The sequence below is a fragment of the Carcharhinus amblyrhynchos genome, chromosome 3 (genome assembly GCF_965287045.1).
Source record: "Carcharhinus amblyrhynchos chromosome 3, sCarAmb.v2.hapA, whole genome shotgun sequence".
Classification (NCBI taxonomy): Eukaryota; Metazoa; Chordata; class Chondrichthyes; order Carcharhiniformes; family Carcharhinidae; genus Carcharhinus; species Carcharhinus amblyrhynchos.
Genome location: NC_137326.1, coordinates 136,381,316 through 136,404,916, shown reverse-complemented (window position 1 = coordinate 136,404,916; position 23,601 = coordinate 136,381,316). Strand labels below are relative to the sequence as shown.

General features: G+C 48.2%; 1 protein-coding gene across 1 annotated transcript in view; it reads right to left on the bottom strand.

The window, feature by feature from the left end:
* tnfsf10 (TNF superfamily member 10) overlaps nucleotides 1-23,183 on the bottom strand; it is a 30,037-nt gene extending 6,854 nt beyond the window's left edge. The window contains exon 1 of the mRNA XM_080186084.1: nucleotides 23,021-23,183. Within this exon, the coding sequence (XP_080042210.1) occupies nucleotides 23,021-23,146 (126 nt within the window). The 5' untranslated portion in view covers nucleotides 23,147-23,183. The remainder of the gene's footprint in view (nucleotides 1-23,020) is intronic.
* Nucleotides 23,184-23,601: the final 418 nt, after the last annotated feature.

Below are 23,601 nucleotides of genomic sequence, written 5' to 3'. Positions count from 1 at the left end.
TTCTGGGAGTATGTGTTCATAAATTATTGAAGGTGGGAGGAGAGGCTGAGAAAGTGGTTAAAAAGCAAACAGAACTCTGGGTTTTACAAGTAGAGGCACTGAGTACAAAAATGTGACATTATGGTGAGTGAACCTTTATAAGACACTCATTTGGCCTCCACTTTGACTCCAAGGATGTGTCAAGTATAGGGCTAACGGGAGGACTTTGAATAGTGTGGATGAACAGAGGGATCTAGGTGTGTGTGTACATAGATCCCTGAAAGTTGGGAATCAAGTAGATAAGGTTGTTAAGAAGGCGTACGGTGTCTTGGCGTTTATTGGTAGGGGGATTGAATTTAGGAGTCGCAGTGTAATGTTGCAACTGTACACTACTCTAGTGCGGCCGCACTTGGAGTACTGTGTGCAGTTCTGGTCCCCGCATTACAAGAAGGATGTGGAGGCGTTGGAGAGGGTGCAGAGGAGGTTTACTAGGATGTTGCCTGGTATGGTGGGGAGGTCCTATGAGGAGAGACTGAGGGATTTAGGGTTGTTTTCGTTGGAAAGAAGGCGGCTAAGAGGGGATCTTATTGAAACATATAAGATGATTAGAGGTTTAGATAGGGTGGATAGTGATAGCCTTTTTCCTCGGATGGAGAAAGCTAGCACGAGGGGGCATGGCTTTAAATTAAGGGGGGGTAGCTACAGGACGGATGTCAGGGGTAGGTTCTTTACCCAGCGGGTGGTGAGGGATTGGAATGCCCTGCCTGCTGCAGTTGTAAATGCGTCTAGTTTGGGGGCGTTTAAGAGATCTCTGGATAGGTTTATGGACGAAAAGGGATTGGTATAGGCTAGTGGGTCATAGTTTTTGTAACTGGTCGGCGCAACATCGTGGGCTGAAGGGCCTGTTCTGCGCTGTAATGTTCTATGTTCTATGTTCTAAGGATGTGTCAGCATTTATTTCCCATCCCTAACTGTCCTCCATCTCAGTTGCTATGGGTCTGGAGTCACATGTCACCAGACTTGGTAAGGGCATTATGGGTTATTACAGCAATGGCTGCCAGGTCACCAGTAGATTTTATTGAATTCACATTTCACTACTTGCCCTGATGGGATTTGAACCCACATCTCAGGTCTTCTCTCTGGTTTACTAGTCCAGTGACAATACCAAGACGCCACTGCCTCCCCTTCACTGTAGTATTGTGTTCAATTCTGAGGGTGCAGGAAGGATTTGTGAGAATGGTTCCAGGGGTGAAGGCCTTATAGCTAAGTTGGGCTTGTTCCCCTTAGAAAAGGCCAAGAGGAGACTTGATAATTTATGCTCAAAATCTTGAGACATCTGGAGAGAATTGATCGAGAGAGACTGTTCTCTGTGGTGGAAGGGGAATGGACAGGGTGGAGAGGGGGCAGCTGCTCCCCTTAGTTGAAGGGTCAGTTACAAGACGACACAAGTTAAAAGTGAGTGGTGGGAGGTTTAGTGGGGATGTGAGGAAAAACCTCTTTACCCAGAGGGTGCTGAGGTCTGGAATGGGCTGCCTGGGAGTGTAGCGGAGGTGGGTTGCCTCACATTCTTTAAAAAGTACCCGGATGACTACTTAGCACACCATAACATTCAGGGCTATGGGCCAAGTGCTGGCAAGTGGGATTAGGGGGGCAGGTCAGGGCATTTCATGCATTGGTGCAGACTCGATGGGCCGAAGCACCTCTCCTGCACTGTAGTGTTCTGTGACTCTGGGTGTGCAATTGAGTGAACTGAAGAGAACCAGCACAGAAATAATGGGCCAAATGGCCTCCTTCTGTGCTGGCAACCATTCCACGATTTGGATTTGTTACAATAGTGATTACAATTCAACAGCGCGTTGAATTAAGGGTCAGGAATTTCCTGAGTTGTGAAAGGTGCTAGAGAAATGCAAATTCTTGGCTGCTTTTTGATGTTATTGCTATATCCAGCCGAGAACACCTGCAATGTAGAGTTTCAGGTTTGACTCGCTGAGCAGGTCTCAATGCTGGGAAATGCACCAGAGGTTGGGTTGCATAACAAGTTTCGCGATGGATGATAGGAAGTGGGAATGTATAAAAGAGGAACTTGCATTTATTCAGCACTTTCAAGATGTCTCAAAGTGCTTTCCAGAAAATTACAAGCTACCCTACCCCTCCCCATCCCCTATCTCTCTCTCTCTCTCTGGGTGGAATTCTCTGGCCACGTTAGTCTAAAAGCCGGAAATTCCTGCCTGACTGTCAGTGAGGCTTCAGTGGTGATGGGATGAGAGAATTCCGGCATCTCTCTCTCCTCCTTTTGGTTCCTTCTTGATAACACCTCTTTGACAAAGTCTTTGCACACATGCTCTAATAGATTCTACCCGGCATTCACTCCTGTGAAACACCTATGGGGGAACTACTGAATGAAAGGTGCTATATAATTGCATATTGCTGTTGTTTGTCACTGCAGTTCTGTAGGGAAAATGCACCAGGCACAGCAAGCTCCCATATTCAGCATTGAGATAATGAACAGATGTCTGTGTTGGATTTCGAGCAGTACATCCACACTCCGTCACTCAGCAGTTGCATTGTGTGTGTGTCCCCATCCTCTCACACGCCTGACAACATTAGCAGCTCACACTAGTACAGGGCCCAGTTTCTCAAGATTCAAGGCAGCAGTGCAAAGCTTCTGGCCAGAATTCTTTGATCTCACCCATGGCTGGAATTCTCCCGTCCCACTGCAGTGAACAGGGATTTGGCTGAGCGCTAAATTCTCCATTCTCGCTGGCGGGGAGATCGGAATCAGAGAACTCCCACCAATATCTGCTGGATGTGTGATGCTGCAGAATGGAAAGGCTTCTGGGGGTAAAATTAATCTGTGCCAATTACAAGAAACAAGTTCATGACAAATCAGAACCACCCTCTGATTTTCCTGGCTGTTTTCCTGACAGGATTACAGGAGTAGGTGAGAGAATATAATGGTGGTGGGATTTCCCAGCATGCACAGCACTTGTGAAAGGACTCCATTGAAACCATGAGCTCCAACTCAGCTTGCCAACTCTTCCAGGAATTATAAACTGATCTCTTGGAGGAGATTGCAAGTAACATACAGGAGAGAACACACAGGAGTTTGTTTTTGCATTTTCAGGTCTTTTTTTTCACATTTTCTCTGAACATTTTTGTTAAAAATCTATCAGAGATGGAACAAGAGGGAGTTTAACCCGGTCTGGTGGTTGGGGTAGGGGGTGGCATTTGATTAAACCTCCAGGAATACATCAAACAAGAGTTGGAGGTCAGAGTGCATAAAGGCAAGCCCAGGCGGTGGTAGGGTGGCGCGGTGGCACAGTGGTTAGCACTGCGGCCTCATAGTGCCAGGGGCACAGTTCCATTCCAGCCCCAGGTCGCTTTCTGTGCGGAGTTTGCACGTTCTCCCCATGTCTGCGTGGGTTTCCTTCGGGTGCTCCGGTTTCCTCCCGCAAGTCCGACAGACATACTGGTCAGGTACACTGGCCGTGGTAAATTCTCCCTCGGTGGTGTGTGCCCAAACAGGCACTGGAGTGTGGCGGCTAGGGGATTTTTACCGTAACGTCATGACAGTGTTAATGTGCGCCTACTTGTGGTTCTAATAGATAAATTTTAAAAACTTTATCACTGGACTCCAGAGGCCTAGGGTAAACAGGACTTGGCGTGTCTCAAGCATACAGAGATTGGGGATAGAGTCCTCACACCTGGGCTCGGACCTATGTCACCTCGACCCCCTCCACCACAGGTATGAGATAAATCTGGAGCCGTTACTGTGGGTGCCGGGGAAATGTTACGCCACCAATACCGATTGATGTTCACCAACATACCTGTGATTCCATCATCCAAAACATCAATGGGGATGTTTAACCCAGCAGATATGAACTGTAACATGTGTTTACAATGCTATAAATATCTCGCTAATGAGATGCGGGAAGAGATAATGCTTTGAGGTCACTGAAAAGGATGCACGGATACAACTGAGCTTTCACTCTGGTCGCACGGTTCAGTCTCTCTGCGATTGCCACTTTGACACGGTGGAGAGGCTTGTGGGCTCCGGAGATTCCTTGAGGAATAACACCGGGAGTTCCCTGATTCCGGCAGAGGGCACCATGATGGCAAGGCAGACAAAGTGCGATCCACAGCATCCTCAATGACAGAGCAGATGGAGGAAGACCCACCCCCCACCCCCTCCTCACCTCCCGTGCACCTCGCCGTCTGTAAAGGTGGCAGCGACAAGGAGGTCCTCGCCACCATTGTTAGCCACGTCACAAAGCCTGACCCCCAATTCATCCCGATTGTGTGGGCAATGACAGAGCCCGAGGCCACAGGATAACCAAAGGCCCATTCACCAAAGCATTGAATCAGACAACCCCTACAGTGCCGAAGGAGGCCATTTGGCCCTTCAATCCTACATTGACAAATCCTGTGGCCACGTGACAGGGGTAAAATAGGCTTTCCCCGGCTGAGGAAGCACCAAAGAAAGGAAGCTTTGAATTTGTCATCAAAACTCAATGGCAAATTCACAACAGCAGCTGGTAGTTTCTAGAATAAAACCCCGTGTCGAAATCCGCCATCAATGGGAGAGCTGCAACAAGCAGTCAAACACTGAACAATAACAAGCCCTGATGCGATTCCATCTGACACCACCACAGCTGCTGGTATTGTGTTCGCATTAACACTTCGTGCACTCACCCAAATATGTGGGAAGGAAAATAATTCCAGCAGCAAAGTGGCACAGTGGTTAGCACTACTGCCTCACTGTGCCAGGGATCAGGGTTCAATTCCGGCCTTGGGTCACTCTCTGTGTGGAGTCTGCATGCTTTCCCGTGTCTGTGTGGGTTTCCTCCGGGTAAGTAACAGAGTCAGAGAGGTTTACAGCATGGAAACAGGCCCTTCAGCCCAACTTGTCCATGCCGCCCTTTCTTTTTCAAAACCCCTAAGCTAATCCCAATTGTTCGCATTTGGCCCCTATCCGTCTATACCCATCGTACCCATGTAAGTATCTAAATGCTTTTTAAAAGACAAAATTGTACCCGTCTCTACTACTGCCTCTGGCAGCTTGTTCCAGACTCTCACCACCCTCTGTATGAAAAAATTGCTGCTCTGGACCCTTTTGTATCTCTTCCCTCTCACATTAAACATATAGTTTTAGACTCCCCTACCTTTGGGAAAAGATATTGATTATCTAGCTGATCTGTGTCCCTCATTATTTTATAGACCTCTATAAGATCACCCCTCAGCCTCCTACGCTCCAGAGAAAAAAGTCCCAGTCTATCCAGCCTCTCTTTATAACTCAATCCATCAATTCCCAGTAGCACCCTAGTAAATTTTTTCTGCACTCTTTCTAGTTTAATAATATCCTTTTTATAATAGGATGACCCAAATTGCACACAGTATTCCAAGTGTGGCCTTACCAATGTCCTGTACAACTTCAACAAGACATTCCAACTCCTGTATTTAATGTTCTGACCGATGAAACCAAGCATGCCGAGTGCCTTCTTCACCACTCTGTCCACCTGTGACTCCACTTTCAAGGAGTTATGAACCTGTACCCCTGGATCTCTTTGTTCTGTAACTCTCCCCAACGCCCTACCATTAACTGAGTAAGTCCTGCCCTGGTTCAACCTTCCAAAATGCATCACCTCGCATTTGTCTAAATTAAACTCCATCTGCCATTCGTCAGCCCACTGGCCCAATTGATCAAGATCAGCTGGGTGCTCCAGTTTCCTCCTACACTTCAAAACTCTGCAGGTTGGGTGGATTGGCCATGGTAAATTGACCCTTAGTGTCCCAAGCTGTGTAAGTTAGTGGGACTGGCCATGATAAATGGGTGGGGTTAGGGGAATTCAGCCGAGGGGGTGTGCCTGGGGAGTTGGTGCAGACTTGATGGGCCAAATGGCCACCTTCTGCCCTGTAGGAATTCAACGGTTCTGAATTCAGGAATGTGGCAATTATAACTCTCATCAATACAGGACCATGGACCCAATGTGACTTGCCACTTTGAATGGGAACATTCTAGAAGGTCTTGTCACATGATCGCTGCCTCCAATTGCACCCCCACCCCCCCCCCCCCACACACTCGTCATTGGTCCCTGATATCTTTGTTACTGAATTGGATGATTCCTGATTGTCACACAAACACTCTTCATTCCCATCTTTCATTCCGATGAAATAAAGACTTCATTTAGTCTTTAACTAAACACCCAAGGGACCTGGTTCACTCTTGATGCTCCTCCATCTCCTCTCACACCCCCTGGTTGTGTTCCCCGACAGCAGAGGGGGCTCGCCATTGGCCACTGGGATGATTTCCCGGTCCTGCCGATGCCTACGGGACTGGGAAACCAGCCATGGCGATCACCTTTGGCGGAACTGGAAGATCCGGCCCCTGGGTCGGCAGGTTCCGCTCCCGATCGCCTGGGGTAAGTTCAGTGATGGGAACGGAAAAGTCACCTGACAACAGCCAAATCCCGTCTCACATCAGTGTGAGCGTGTGACGTGATTGTCCCCTTCAACCCCTGTCACAGAATTATAGAATCGTAGAAACACTACAGTGCCATTCAGCCCATCGAGTCTGCACTGGCAACAATCCCAAACAGGCCCTATCCCTGCTTAGTTACCCTGCTAATCCCTCGAACCTTTTGGCACAAGAAGAGTTAATTTAGCACATCCCATCAACCTAACCCACACATCTTTGGACTCTCAGACATCTCAGTAACAGGGTACATTTCCCAATGTTCCATGTCAGGAACATTATTTGAATAAATTGCCTTATTATCATTGCCTCTGGCTGAATCTACCCCCACTCCCTGTTCCTGTCAGGACAAATCATCCACGTCAGCATGACGGAAGACTGGTGTGGAACCGGATTGGTCTCCCAAGGCAGGGACCTGGCGAGCAGGCCTCCTGGGGGAGCTCAGGTGAGTGCCGCATTCTGGGGTGGAAGGGTCTTGCTGTGATTTGAGTAGATCTGATTCATTATTGTCACACGTATTGGTATACAGTGAAAAGCATTGTTTCTTGCACACCATACAGACAAAGCATACCATTCATAGAGAAGGAAAGAAGAGAGGGCAGAATGTAGCGTTACAGTTGTAGCTAGGGTGTAGAGAAAGATCAACTTAATGCGAGGTTCGTCCATTCAAAAATCTGACAGCAGCAGAGAGAAGCTGCTCTTGAGTCGTTTGGTACGTGACCTCGGACTTTAGTATCTTGTTCCTGTTGGAAAAAGTTGGAAGAGAGAATGTCCGGGGTGCACTGGATCCTTAATTATGCTTTGCCAAGGCAGCGGGAAGTGTAGACAGAGTCGATGGCTGGGACGCTGACCCGACAGTGCTGAAAGGGGGTAGGATCCAGGGTGAAACCTTTTGAGGTGGGGCGTCCATTAAAAATGGCGGCCTGATCCTCAGGAGGCTAAACTGGCAGCGGGGCGGGTGAATTGGAGACCGTCCCACAAGCAATACATTGTGATACCCACCTCTCACTATTCTTGTTTCGAAGCCTGAGACTACCCCTGCCTGGTATCACAGCCTGTGCCAATTCCAGGAAAATTCAGCCCAGAGTCTTTGATTTCCTCGAATGCCCCTGTTAATCAGCCCCAAGCTTCCCCAGGGGGGACAAGCAGGGACCTGTGGTTACGATCAAGAGCAGTTCTGTTTTCTCAAGAGCCTCCCTCCTCCTTCGAACCTCAGCAACATCCATCAGTGTTTGTTTTTGTCAAAATAACCACAGATGGCTCTTCACCAAGTTGGCAATGCCTCTTGGATGCAAATCCGATCTCATACGGGTCTCTGCAGAGCCTGCAGTGACAGTGGAGGTTGTTGCTGATGAGTGAGAGCTGAACTCATCTGTCTGGACTTGACTTTGCTCTGTGGTGCTGAGCTATTGTTGACAGTGAATATAAACCACTGCAAGCTCGGGCTTAGTTACTGAACTCACTGAACCTTGTAACAAGCTGATATTTTCCCCTGTGGATGTCTGCTTCATCTTCCTCTGCATCCAGCGTCGTAATTCCAATCAGGAAACTGGCTAAGCGAGGTCACCCTGTTTCTGCTTATCATCATTGGTATAATGTGAATACTTCCCCATTAACCATCTGTGCCAGCTTGCTGCCAGTTAGCTGGGGTATACTATGATGGGTCATCACTCGTGCAAAGAAAGTCTTGTTTTTACACTCAGCCTTTTGGCTAAGATCAAGTGTAGTATCGACATGCTGTGCTTGGTTGAAGTTATTAGGTTACATTTCAGCTTCATTTGAAGCAATTTTGTAAAGCGGCATCTCGGCCTTTTGGCAAATGAGATCAAGCCTTGGAGGAGGAGGTACACCTACTCCAGTCAGCTTGGACCATGTAGGTCAAGCCCGAGACGGGAGGTGAGAGCCCTGTCTCGTCAGCTTGGATCGGGAATGTCCCAACTCGTTGGGACTCTGAATTGGCTTTAATTTGACTTGATTGGATTGGAATAAAGCAAACAAAAAAAAAGTCTTGTGTTTTTGTACAGCACCTTTCACCAAAGGAACTCTCGAATTTACAGCCAATGATGTAACGTGGCAGCCTCTTAGTGCACAGTAGGATTCCACAAACAGCAGCATAAGGGGCGGCGCGGTGGCAGAGTGGTTAGGACTGCTGCCTCCCAGTGCCAGGGACCCGGGTTCGATTGGATGATTTGCCTATGTGGAGTTTGTACGTTCTCCCGTGTCTGCGTGGGTTTCCTCCGGGTGCTCTGGTTTCCTCCTAAGATGTGCGGGTTAGGTTGACTGACTAAGGTAAATTGTCCCTTTGTGTCAGAGGGGTTAGCAGGATAAATACGTTGGCTTACGGGCTGAGGGCCTGGGTGGGATTGTTGTCAGTGTAGGCTCGATGGACCAAATATCCTCCTTCTGCAGTGTAGAGGTTCAGTGATTCTAAATCCCACGATCGGATGTGGATTGAGGGACTAGTTTTGGTCAGGACCCTGAGGACAGCTTCTGTGCTCTCCCTACAATCATGGTTATTGGACCCTTTAGACCCAACCTCAAAATATCAGCCCTGCAACAAAGCTCCAGCTATGGGGGGTCTTGTGGTGCAGTGGGTTAACATCTCTGCCTCTGAACTAGAAACTCCAGGTTCGAGTTCCACCCCAGGACTTGATGGCTGAGGAAGGTGTGGTCATAACACGGCCAAAATAGATTGAATATCAACTGCCAAGTACTTTCTTGGGGAGAGACAGGTTAAAGGTTAGAAAACCCATCCACCCATCAACTTTCCCATCGAAGCCCAGCTTGCTGGGTTTGTTGACGGTGGCACAGTTAGTATAAGTCTCACCTTTGACTCACGTTACTCTGGGTCCCACTCCAAAGCCTGAACATAGGAAACACGGCTATCGCTACAGGGCAATACTGCCAGAGGCACTGTTTCTCGGATGAGGGCGTATAAAGTTATGAAGGGTGTGGATAGGGTGAACAGCGGGAAGCCTTTTCCCAGGTCGGAGGTGACGAACACAAGGGGTCACAAGTTCAAGGTGAGGGGGGGCAAGGTTCAACACAGATGTCAGGGGGGCGTATTTTACACAGAGGGTGGTGGGGGCTTGGAATGTACTGCCAAGCAAGGTGGTAGAGGCGGACACGCTGGGATTGTTTAAGACTTATCTAGGTAGCCACATGAACAGACTGGGAATAGAGGGATATAAGCGAATGGTCTAGTTGGGCTCATGAGCGGCGCAGGCTTAGAGGGCCGAAGGGCCTGTTTCCTGTGCTGTACTGTTCTTTGTTCTAAACTGAGGTCTTATTAACCCTCTCGAGTGAGTATAAAAATATTCCATGGCACTGTTTTGAAAAAGACGGGAGTGCTCTCCCTGGTCTCATGGCCAATATTTATCCCTCAATCAACATCACTAAAATTAATTATCTGCTCGTTATCACAATGGCAGCTTGTGGGAGCTTACTGTGCACAAATTGGCTGCTCTGTTTCTGACGTTACTGCAGTAACTACATTTCAAAAAGCACTTCATTGGCTGTAATGCCCTTTGGGAAGGTCTGAGACCATGAAAGGCGCTACAGAAATGCAAGGCTTTCTTTTCAAGTATTTTTGGTTCATTAACCCTCCTATCAGCGCCGCTCCTGCTACACTGAGCGACTAACTAAGAAGCCTCACAACGCCAGGTTAAAGTCCAACAGGGTTATTTGGAATCACGAGTTTTTGGAATGCTGCCCCTTCGTCAGGTAAAAACTCACCATACCAAATAAACCTGTTGGACTTTATTCTGGTGTTGTGAGACTTCTTACTGTGCCCTCCCCCGTCCAACGCCGGCATCTCCCCATCCTGAGTGACAGAGCGAAGGCACAGCTCACGAGGCTAGGGTTGGAATGTGGAGTTGACGAGGAAGTTCTTTGTTGAAAGACTGGGCAGGCTCGAGGGACCATGTAACCCAATCCCGTTCCCAGTCCACCCAGCCTCTCTCGCGGACATCAGAGCCCATCCCTCCACACCTAAAAACCCAATAAACACGTTGACAGTTCACCAGCTCAGGGGATCTGAGGACGAACACAAAGCCTTTATGCCTGGCTTACATCTTTGGTAATAAGTGTCAGCTCCACAAAGACCTCCAACTCTCTGGGCAATCCAAACAGTCAGACTCAATTAGCAGGACAACCTCATCTCTTCAAACAACGGTGAGCAGACAGAGCTTTCTCACAACGTTCCAAACAATGATCGTTGGAACAAATGGCCAGATTTGTAAGGCTGCTTTTCTTTAACACCTTGGCACACAAACTACAACCCAACTCTCAAAGGTATATCTGAAACCAGGAGCACATTCTTTTTCCCCCAAGGTGTTTTTTCAATATTGTTTTCCCATATTGAGATGTGCCTGGGTGCTTACGGGGGAGGGGGAGGTGGGGGGTGGGTGGGGGGGGGGGGGGGCGGGTGGAGGGAATGTGAGGAGAGGCAATGAAGACTTGCATTCGTAAAGCACCTGTCACAACCTCACGACATCCCAAAGCACCTGGCTGCCAATGACGGCATTTTAGAAATGATACTGTTGTAAAAGTAAGAAATGCTTAGGAATTTTGACACAGCAAGATCCCAACAGCAATAAGCGGAAAGGAGACTGAAAGCTGGGAACTACAGGCCAGTGTGCTCAGCATCTGTCGTCCAGGAAAACACTAGAAGCTATTGTTAAAGACGTTCTAGCAGGGCTCTTGGATAAGCTCAAAGTAATCAGGCTATGGATAAAGGGGAATCAGTAGATGTAATGTACTCAGATTCCCAGAAGGCATTAAAGTGCCACATCAAAGGCTATTGCACAAAATAAAAGCTCACGGTGTAGGGGTAACACATTGGCATGGTTAGAAGATTGGTTGGCTAACAGGAAGCAGAGAGTAGGCATAAATAGGTATTTTTCTGGTTGACAGGTTGTAAAGTGTGGCGTGCCACAGGGATCAATTCTGGGATTTCAACTTTGTGCAATTACTTGGATGAAGGGATGGTTGCCGAATTAGCTGATTACACAAAGATAGGTGGGAAAGTAAGTTGTAAAGAGGATATAAGGAGGCTACAAAGAGGCACAGACAGGTAAAGTGAGTGGGCACAGAGCTGGCAAATGGAGTATAATGTGTAAAAATATGAAATATCCAATCTGGCAGAAAGAATAAAAGAGAGGTTGCAGAGTTCTGAGATGCAGAGGGATCTGAATGTCCAAATCCATGAATTACAAAAGGTTAGTATGCAGGTACAGCGAGTGATGAGGAAAGCTCAGAGAATGGTACTGTTTATAGAGAGGGGAATTGAATACAAAAGCTTCAGTTATATAGGGCACAGTGAGACCACATCTGGAGTACTGTGTACAGGATTGGTCTCCTTATCTAAGGAACGACGTAAATGTGTTGGAAGTAGTCCAGAGAAGGATTGCCAGATTAATTACTGGGAATGGGTGGGCTGTCTTATGGGGAAAGGCTGGACAGGCCAAGTCTGTATCCACTGGAGTTTAGATGAGTAAGAGATGATTTATTGAAACATATAAGATCCTGAGGGGTGTTGACAGGGTGGATGTGGAGAGGATGTTTCCTCTTGCGGGAGAATCTAGAACTCGGTGGTCACTGTTTAAAAAGGTGTCACCCATTTAAATCAGAGATGAGGCAATTCCTTTCCACTTAAGGGGGTCTTTGGGACTCTGTTCTCAAAGAGGCAGTGGAAGTAGAGCCTTTGAATATTTTTAAGGCAGAGGTGAACAGGTTCTTGGTAAGGGGGGAGCGGTGAAAGGTTATTGGGGAAGGCGAGCTGTACATTTGAAGTTACCATTAGATCAGCCATGATCTTATTAAACGAAATAGCAGGTTCGACGGGCTGTAAGGCCTCCTGCTCTTTAGTGGTATGTTTGTATGCAGGTAATCTGTGATGTTGGTTGAGTGATAAAATATTGGTGTGGGTCGTGGGCGGGGGTGGGAAGGGTGAGTAGGTCACTCCCTTGCTCTTATTCAAATGGTCACCACAAGGTCATTTAGAAACACCCAGGCAGGGGCCCACTGTTTAAAGGTGGCGCCTCCAACAGTGCAGCACTCCATCGGCACTGCACTGGGAGGGTCAGACTGGATTTTTGGGCTTCCTGATTCCCAGAAGCGACGATGGTGAGGCAGCGTAAGCGGATTGCTAGGCCACCTGGAGTTACATATAGGCCAGGCTAGGTGAATGGCAGATTTCCTTCCCTAGAGTGATTTGGATGGGTTTTTATAATTGTTCCTGGTCACCACTACTGATACAGGTATTTAATTCCAGATTTACTGAAATAATTCAACTAAAACTGCACCCCCTCCAGTATTCCTGCTGGGATTTGAAGTCAGGCTCAAGGATATCGATCCAGGTTGATCTCACCATACCCTAACCATGACACTGCCCAGGTCCTGTCACTGTCTCACTCTGGGAATGGAAGGCAGTCTAACCCGGCACACTCAATCCAGGCTTCTGCAATTCAACCACGCGCGTGGGTCGGTTCCAACCCTCCCCCTCGAAAGGAGACAAGTTGTCCCAGCTGCCTCCCGTTCAGACAAGCTCGCTCACCCACACAGGACCTGCCATCCCCCCCACCCACCCTCTGCACTGTCTAGCAATGTCGCAATAACACATCTGTCTTTTCCCATGAGGATCAGTCTGCAACTCCACTTCTCTGAAGCCATGAGTCATCAAAGCCCATGTGGCAGCGGTGCAAGTTTTGCAGCTGTGCATCAACATCTGGGTGAGGGCAGCCTCACGCCGCTGTCCTCAAGTCGAGCTGCTGTCAAGGTTCAGATCCTGCATCCTTCATTTGGGAGAGGTGGGGGGGTGGGGTTAGAAGGAGGCCATTTAGCCCCTTGAGCCTGCATCACAATTCAATTAGATCATGGCTGATCTGTATCTCAACTCCATTTATCCTCCTTCATACCCTTCTCCCACAGAAACCTTTCACTTCTGAAATTTTCAGTCGATGCTCAGCCTGAACAGTTTCCACTACTCTTTGTGTAAGAAACGCATTGTTTAATCAAAGATCACAGAATCGCTACAGTGCAGAAGGAGGCCATTTGGGCCACCCACCTTTTTAATCTTATCCCCGTAGCCCCATGAATTTACCCCACTAAACCTCTAACCTACACACCTCTGAACACTAAGGGGCAATTTTTAGCACGGCCAATCCACCCTAACCCGTACATCTTTGGACTGCGGGAGAAATCGGAGCAACCCGGAGGAAACCCACGCAGACACGGGGAGAACGTGCAAACTCCACACAGTCACCCAAGCCGGGAATTGAACCCGGGTCCCTAGTGCTGTGAGGCAGCAGTGCTAACCACTGTGCCACCGTGCTGCCCATAAGGTTGAGGAGGTTCTGTAGAAGGAGCCTTTGTGAGTTGCTCCATTGCATCTTGCAGATACTTGTGGTTCTGCTGTGTAATCCCGATTTCCCACCTGCTGCTCAAACTTGAGGTCGTGATCAGCCACAAACATATCGAGTTTTGGGACAGGCTTTTCCTTTGTGCCACTAAGTCACTGGCTCTAATTTATGATTCCAGGGTTGAAACCATAAGCTGTAAGAACGCGTAAGTGATACGGACAGGAAAATTCTTCCTATTGTGATGCTGAAAATAAAGAATAGCTTCAATCAATAAGCCACTTCTTCAGTCTATTCATCACCAATGATTCCGGTCTCCAGAGGGAGTCAGTTCAAGTTTATCTGTACAATAGAGAGTGTAATGAGTTGTGTGTCATTTGTACAGTGAGCAAGAGTTGGATGGCTCTCTGAATGACAAGGCGATTCTGAAATCCCCTTTGACAGAAGGAAAGCTGTCAGAGAGGCTGACACACCGATCTTGGGGAGTAGGTGTGGTACTGATGGGCTGTTCTGAGTAATACAATTCCGGGCTAAGTTGGCAGGGACAGGCTGAGGCAGTTCTGTTTCCCATCCCCTCTGCCGTCAGAGAGGAGGGTTGACAATGAGAGGCTTTGTAGGAGTGACAATCCTCTCAGTTCCAGGGGGTGTAGCTTGCCTTCCTCTGGCATTAGCTGAGAGTACAAGCAGAGGAGCGACAGGAATGGCCTCTGCTGCCCCTTCAGCTCTGTTGGGCGTGAAGGGTCTCAAACTGTTGCCCTCTGCAGTCAGTTGAGAAAACCTTTCGTGGGGCAGGTGCAGAGCTCTGGAAGACGGCATAAAAACCAACCTCTCTGCCAGCCTCAACTGGTCACATTCTTACCTCTCTTACTAATTCATGGGTTCACACCAAGTTTTCACCAACTCTTACAGATCCATCATAGAAATCATTCTTTCTGGTTGTGTCACAGCTTAGTTTGGGCTCCTGCTCTGCCCAAGACCACAAGGAAGTACGAAAAGCCGTGAATGTAGCCCAATCCATCACACAAACCAGCCTCCCAACCATTGACTCTGTCTACACTTCCCGCTGCTTCGGCAAAGCAGCCAGCATAATTAAGGACCCCACGCACCCCGGACATTCTCTCTTCCACCTTCTTCCTTCGGGACAAAGATACAAAAGTCTGAGGTCACATACCAACTGACTCAAGAACAGCTTCTTCCCTGCTGCTGTCAGACATTTGAATGGACCTACCTCGCATTAAGTTGATCTTTCGCTACACCCTAGCTATGGTTGTAACACTACATCTGCACTCTCTCATTTGCTTCTCTGTGAACGGTATGTTTTGTCTGTATAGCGTGTAAGAAACCATACTTTTCACACTATGTCAATAAGTGTGACAATAATAAATCAAATCAAACCAAATCAAAACAAAATCAAGTCCCACTCCAGAGACTGGAACACAAAATTCAGGTCGACATTCCTCCTCTCTTTCAGGTGAGACATTAAACCAAGGCCCAGTCTCCCATGAGAAAGGTCCCAATCTGAGCATCAACAGAGTCTCCACTGTCCTGGTCAACCTTAATCCCTCAGCAACATCACTAACATCCAGATTATCTGGTCATTTATTGTGCTGCTGGTTTGGGCAGCTTCATAGAATCATAGAATCCCCACAGTGCAGAAGGAGGCCATTCGACCCATTGAGTCTGCATTGACCACAATCCCACCCAGGTACTATCCCCATAACCCACATGTTTAACCCCCCCCCCAACCCCTCTAACCTACGCATCCCAGGACACTAAGAGTCAATTTAGCCAATCAATCTAACCCACACATCTTTAGACTGTGGGAGGAAACCAGAGCACCTGGAGGCAACCCACACAGACATGGGGAGAATGTGCAAACTCCACACAGGCAGTGACCCAAGCCTGGATTGAACCCAGGTTCTTGGAGCTGTGAGACAGATGTGCTAACCGCTGCACCACCATGCCGCCTGTCTGCACAAACTTGTTTGAACAAATTGGCTGCCACGTTTCCCTGGGGTTATAGAAATAAAAGTGACTGAACTCCAAACGTGTTGTAGCGTGAACTGCTTTCAGCTATTCTGAGCAAACTACTTTAGAAACTCCAGGATTCTGATTGTCGAATGGGAGTTTACACAACAGTCAAATTTGCTTCAATCCATTCAAATATTAGGGTCAACATTCCCACATGAACAAATAGGCAGTCTGTTCATGGATGGAGGGTGGAGCTTTAGTGGTCTTCCTGAGCATATAGAACAATGTGCACAGCAACAAAGGATCAGGAGTAGAATATAAGAACATAAGAAATAGGAGCAGGAGTCGGCCATCTAGCCCTTCGAGCCTGCCCCGCCATTCAATAAGATCATGGCTGATCTGAAGTGGCTCAGTTCCACTTTCCCACTTTCTCCCCATAACCCCTAATCCCCTTGCCTACCAAAAACCCATCAACCCGCGTCTTAAATATATTTAGCGAGGTAGCCTCCACCACTTCAACGGGCAGAGAATTCCAGAGATTCACCACCCTTTGAGTGAAGAAGTTCCTCCTCAACTCCATTCTAAACTGCCCCCCTCTTATCTTGAGGCTGTGCACTCTAGTCCTGCTGTCCTTTCTGAGAGGGAAGAACCTCTCCATCTCTACCCTATCCATCCCTTTCATCATCTTATACGTCTCAATAAGATCCCCCCTCATCCTTCTAAACTCCAACGAGTACAAGCCCAGTCTATTCAGCCTCTCCTCATAGCTCAACCCCCTCAACTCCGGTATCAGCCTAGTGAACCTCCTCTGCACTCCCTCCAAGGCCAAAATATCCTTGCGCAGGTGCGGCGACCAAAACTGCACACAGTACTCCAGCTGCGGCCTCACCAGTGCCCTGTACAGTTGCAGCAAGACCTCCTTGCTTTTATATTCAATCTCCCTCGCTATGAAGGCCAGCATCCCATTCGCCTTCTTGATCACCTGCTGCACCTGCAAGCTGGGTTTTTGCGACTCGTGCACAAGGACCCCCAGGTCCCTCTGCACCGTCGCCTGCTGCAGCTTTTCGCCTTGTAAGTAGAAGTCTGTCCTACTATTATTCCTACCAAAGGGATAACCTCCCACTTGCCAACATTGTATTCCATCTGCCAGGTCCTCGCCCACTCGCAAACCTGTTCCACCATTCAATAATCTGGCTATTTCCTCAGTCCCACTTTTCTCCACAAACCCTTGACCGCCCCTGCCCCCCACCCACCCCACTCCCTCAACTTGTCTAACAAAAATCTCTCTTATGCAGGGTCTGATGAAGGGTCACCCGGACTCGAACCGTTGGCCGTATTCTCTCTTCACAGCCACTGTCAGACCTGCTGAGATTTTCCAGCGTTTTTCTGTTTTTGTTCCAGATTCCAGCATCCGCAGTATTTTGCGTTAATCTTAAAAATCTCTCTAACTCTGCTTGAAATAAGTTCAGTTACCCAACATTCACTACTGTCCGGGGAGAAGAATTCCACGCACCAGTGACCTGGGAGCAAAAAAAATTATTCCCTTTTCTGTCTTCCAGTTTCGAATTACGTTCCCCCACAAGAGGAAACTTTCACCGGAAATCTCCGTCCATCCTTGCTCGCGGCTGGGATTCTCCAGCACCACTGACGGTGAATGGAGTTTTGGCCGGAATGCCAAATTCTCCGTTCTAGGTGGCAGTGAGGCGGGAATGGATGGGACCGGAGAATCCCAGCCAAGCTCTAGGTGTCCAACCTATCAAGTCCCCTCAGGATCCCGTACACTTAGCAAGATCTCCTATCGTTCCACTAAACTCCAAAGAGTGGACACCCAACCCCTGTTCAACTTTTCCTCATGAGATAAATCCCTCATCCTGGCAATGAGTCCAGTGAACCCTCTCTGAATTGCATCTAAGGCAATTATACCTTGTAGCAAAACAACCCTACTTTGATATTCCATTCCTCTTGCAATAAATTTGCCTCGTCAGCATAGTGGTTAGTATCCTGCCTACCATGCAGGAGACCAGGGTTCAATACCCCAACGGGGGGGGGGGGTGCTGCCAAGTTCCATGAAAGCATGGCAGCAGTGTCTGTTTTGGGCTGGCACAGTGGTTAGCACTGCTGCCTCACAATGCCAGGGACCCGGGTTCGATTCCAGCCTCGGGTCACGTCCTGTTAGGAGTTTGCACGTTCTCCCCGTATCTGCAAGGTGGTTATTTTAAGTTCAGCCCACATTACCACGTTAAAAGGCGCTATATAACAGCAAGTTGTTATTGGTCAATAATTTGTCCAACGTTAAATAGGGGCTCGCACTCCTAGTCAGGGACCTGGGACAGACGCACAGGCCAACACGAAGTCAGTGTTCTACTTCCTGAAGCCAATCTTTCTTTTGAGTACCCTGGCAACTGGTTTCGCTCATTCTGAGCAATCCCAACGTTACTTTTCTCTCCCAACGTGAATGCCCAACTCAGCACCACCCACCCACCATTCCCTGCAGATGTCAAGTGTACAGCTAAATAAGAGGAAGATGTGAAAAAGTTATAAGGAGAGGCTGGGTGGGCTGGAACTTTTTACTCCTGGAGCATACGAGGATGAGGGGGTGACCTTACAGGGGTTTATAAAATCACGAGGGGTCCCAAATAAGGTGAACAGCCAAGGACGTTTCCCCAGGGTAGGGGAGTCCAAAAACTAGAGGGCACAGATTGAAGGTGAGAGGGGAAAGATTTAAAAGGGACCCGAGGGGCAACTTTTCCACACAGAGGGTGATGCGTGTATGGGATGAGCTGCCAGAGGAGGTGGTAGAGGCGGGAACCATTACAATATTTAAAATACATTAGGACAGGTACGTGGATGGGAAATGGTTCGAGGGATCTGGGCCAAACGCAGGCAAATGGGGCTCGTTCAGTTTAGGAAACCTGGTCGGCAGGGACGTGTTGGGCCGAAGGGCCTGTTTCCGTGCTGTCTATCTCTATGACTCTAAGATATGGAAGAAATGGGAACAAAAGCGATCACTGTAGATGAGACGTCCCGAACTCACGCACCGCCCACCTGTAAAAGACATGTGGTTATTGCGACCATTGGGAAGGACAGGGGCAGCAGATACAGCTGGGAACGCCAGCATCTGCAAACTCCCACCCAAAATACACATCATCCTGCTTGGAACGGCTCGTTTCCTGATTGAGTAAACAGTCGGGGAGTGTTCCTGACCTTCAGTCAAATTGAAATGGGGGTGGGCCTACTTCACTGCTCTCTCTTCTGGTCTGAGTCAATTGGCCAGAATTCAAGTCTTTTTCCCTCACTTTTCTGCTGTTTATACCATTGTACAGGCGATTAAAAGAGAGAAGCAGGGGCTTAGGAATAGAATTAAAAGCAAATAGCACCCCCCCCCATTGCAATCAGTCTGGCATGTGACTTGGTGTGGAGGTGGAGGTCAGAGTTTTACAGCACGAGAAGGGGGTCTTCGGCCCATTGTGTCTGTGCTGGTCATCAAGCACCGATCTATTTTAATCCCATTTTCCAGTATTTGGTCTGTAGCCTTGTATACCGTGACCTTTCAATTGCTCATATAAACAGTTCTTCATTATTGTAAGGGTTCCTGTCTCCACCGCCCTTTCAGACAGCGAGTTCCAGACTCCCAGCACCCTCCGGGTGAAAACAATTCTCCTTAAATCTCCTCGAAATCTCCAGCCTCTTACCTTAAATCAGTTCTGTTTCTTCCTCATTTTCCTCCCACATTTAGTGGTGCAGACAGATAGATGCTGTATGAATCATCTCGATGAGTCTGCGTCTAAGAGCTAAGGTCGGCCAAGATTCCCATCCCTGGTCCCTTCACCGAGACTATCACTTTTTCACTTTTCCCATACATTTCCAGACCAGCTTCCACTAACTCACCCAACTGCCCAATATGGCAGTGAGTGTAAAGCACGTCAACAGCAGGGGTGTAAACTGACCGAACACCAATCCTGTCCTTAATCTGATTCACACACGGACACCCTGAGGATAAGGAGGGCCCAGCAACAGTCCAGAGTGGGAATCCTTGCCAATATTCCTCTCCGAGTTCAGTTACTGTTGCCAACTTTAGTTGAGCGCAGTCCTGGAACTCTCACCAGGCGACCCCGTCCTTGACTCTTACCATTGGTCACTTGACATATCAATCATGGCAGCGCCCCACCTATTCTGGCCAATTGGGAACTCGATGAAGGGGCAGCGCTCCGAAAGCTCGTGATTCCAAATAAACCTGTTGGGCTTTAACCTGGATGTTGTGAGACTTCTTAATTGGGCAGTGGACAGGCCTTGTTATTCAACGGAACGATTGATGTCTATGTCAAAGTACCCTTTGCTCAAATCTGACATTTTAAAAAACGTTTATAGACAATGAAAATAAAAATATACACATTTTTAAAGCCCTTGTGGTTTTCATTTCTCCTGGACTTGACCACAGCAACACTATCCAGAAAATTCTACCCCAAGCGATGGGGATCACAACTGGGGCAGCATGATGGCACTGCTGCCTTATAGCGCCAGGGACCCGGGTTCAATTCCCGACTTAGATTACTGTCTGTGTGGAGTTTGCACTTTCTCCCCGTGTCTGCGTGGGTTTCCTCCGGGTGCTCCAGTTTCCTCCCACAGTCCAAAGATGTGCAGGTTAGGTGGGCTGGCCAGGCTAAATTGCCCCTTAGTGTCAGGGGGACTAGCAGGGTAAATGCATGGGGTTGTGGGGATAGGGCTTGGGTGGGATTGTGTTTGGTGCAGTCTTGATGGGCTGAATGGCCTCCTTCTGCACTGTAGGGATTCCAATCAAACTTGGGACAGCCCCCAGCTGAATTCAGTGTCCAGGGAAGCATCTCTGACCTTCAGTCAAATAAAATGGGAGCAGGATGCAAAATAATTCACTACTTTTCCTTGTTGTCATTAGAATAAATTGACCAGAATTCAAGCTTTTCCTCCTTCACTTTTCAGCTGTTTATACCATTGTAGCAGGCAATGAAAACTGAGGTGGAGAGGCTTGGAGAGGGAATTGTAAAGGAAATAGAGAGGTATTCTTCAACTGACCCCCTGCAGTGATCAGCATAATACATCCTTTGTTATTTCCATGCTCAGACCCATTAATCAGATCAAACCAGCACAGAACAAATATTAAACAGGTTAAGGAGCCAGGAGGTTACAACGTCTGCTTCAACCTGGTGCTTATATTGTGACAAGGTGAACAAGAAATTAACCTGCAACCTCATGACATTCCTGCACAGCCAATGTTTGAAGTGTAAGTCACCGTTATATTGCAAGAAAATTACAGCAGCCAATATGCAGACAGCAAGACCTTGCAATCAGAAAGCGACCAGGTCACACATTAAGCAGCACTCCCACCTCGGAGTGACAAGATTCTGGGCTCAAGTCCCATTCCAGGGCTTGACACTGAAAGGGTACCGCACTGTCAGAGATGCCAGACTTCAGATGAGATGAGGCCCCTGTCTGCCTGCGTGGGAGGACATGAAAGATGCCAATGGTTTGGAAGAGAACTCAGGAGTTCTTCCCCAGTGTCCTGGCCAACAATTCCCTCGTTACCTTAGGCAGTCCCTCTGAATTGAGGGTAACTTTCTTCCACACTGAAAATGAGTTCTCAGGTGACTGAGGAGTCCAATGTATGACCTACAGCCTCTGTCACAGGGTGAGGCAGACAGTGGGTGGGACGTTCGGATTGCCATACCCTCTTTATGCTGTTGACGCTTGTCTTCAGAATACCCTCGGAGATGATAGTGCTGGTCGCCTCACTACAGAGGAAGGATGTGGAAGCTATTGAGAGGGTGCAGAGGAGATTTACAAGGGTGTTGCCTGGATTGGGAGGCATGCCTTATGAAGATAGGTTGAGGGAGCTCGGTCCCTTCTCCCTGGAGAGACGAAGGTTGAGAGGTGACCTGACAGAGGTTTATAAAATGTTGAGAGGAATAAACAGGGTGGATTCTTGGAGGCTATTTCCCAGGGCTGAAATGGTCACTACGAGAGGACACAGGTTTAAGGTGCTGGGGAGCAGGTACAAAGGAGATGTCAGGGGTAAGTTTTTCACTCAGAGGGTGGTGAGTGAGTGGAATCGGCTGCCGTCGGTGGTGGTCGAGGCGAACTCATTGGGGTCTTTTAAGAGACTTCTGGATGAGTACATGGGATTTAATGGGATTGAGAGTTACAGATAGTTCTATGGCTTGGTAGGTATGGATATGATCGGCGCAACTTGTGTGCCGAAGGGCCTGTTTGTGCTGTAGTGTTCTACGTTCCATGATAGCCACTGTTGATCCTTCGCGCAACCTCACAAAAACAGAGCATTATTTAGCCATTATTACAATTGCGGCTTCTGGGATCTTACTGTGCGCAGATTGGCTGGTTTAGACGCTTCCTTGCTCCTGAACCAGGCCAAGGTAGTTGAAAGGCGCGACTGGCAGTTCTCCATCTGGCATCAACAGCTATTGAAGTCTGCACCCTGGTTGCTGTAACAGTACAGGCATGTTAACAGTGATAAACAACACTCGACGACCTGGCACAGGTCAAGCTCCTTAAAGCACTCCAAACAAAACTTAATCCAACAGGGAGAGGCAGGAGTCTGTGACTGCAGGTAAAACCCACACAGTCCTTTCCAAAACAAAAGACCAAGGTGCTGTGTCCCCAGGGGTACTGAGCAGACTGTCTTCAGACTCCTGAGAATAAATCTGCTTTGTCTTTTCTTAGAAAACTTACTCAAGTGAAGCAAAATTGGTTTTCTTAAGAAAGGAAAAAGCCCCTTCCTGTGTTTGGGTTCAAAAATACTTGGCCACTTTTCAATCTCCAGTGTTATTTCCAGATTGTGGTGATAGGCTTGTGTTTTGTTTTAGACATCAGGGGGAGCTGAGAAGCAGAGTCAACAACTTTGTGCGTGTCTTTCTTTTTTCAATTAACCCCTCAATCCCGGGACAACAGAAGTGCTGAAACTGCCAGCGGTGCAATGACCTGCGCCCTTCCTACCTTCCTCTCAACAACAGTGAGATGACCATCCCGTTCTCAACCCACACGCTTTTGCAAAGCCTTCTTTTCTGCATTTGCAAACTGCATCAGACACGCAGCAATTTCACCGCGTCCGGGTAATTAATGAGATGCAGGTTAAATGTTGCACTCTCCCCCATCGCCACCACCTTCGCTCCCCCCTTCCCCCCACCCACCCCCCGGCTGTATTACCCCCCTGCCCCAGGGGCAGGAATGTACAGCAAGCCTAGATTCCTACCTGTTTCAACTCGCTGGTGAAGTACAGGAACGTCAGGGTCATGCCCACACACTGCAGCAAGAGAACGGAGGCCAGAATGACAGCCAGTCTCTGGGCTGTCACCCAGTTGCTAGCGCTGCTCCCCATCCCTGGGTCACTCTCCCTCTCTCTGTGTTTGTGTGTGTGTGTGTGTACTCCCGCAACTGGAAATGTGTTTCTTTTCCCTTCAGTTCAGGGGGCAGGCGGTTTTGTTCAACGCCCGAAAAGGAGGAGTTACAGCGAACTGCAAAAAAAGTCCCCTTTTGATTTGAACTGTCAGTTTCTATTCCCGAGGAAGAAGTTAAGCCTCCTTTTCAGTTTCGCTGGAGCTGGCCGGTTGTTTATCTCAGTGTTCTGGGATCAAATAAATCTGTTGGACTTTAAGCTGCTGTTGTGATACTTCTTACCCCAGTCCAACGCCCGTATCTCCACAATTCCCCACCCCAACATGTAGGAAATCATACAAATGAATTCAACACCCTGGCATCTGGACCCCAAGAGTACCAGGAAAGTTACCGCATTGGAGTTTAAGACCCAGCTATTTTATTCAGTCTCTCCAACAC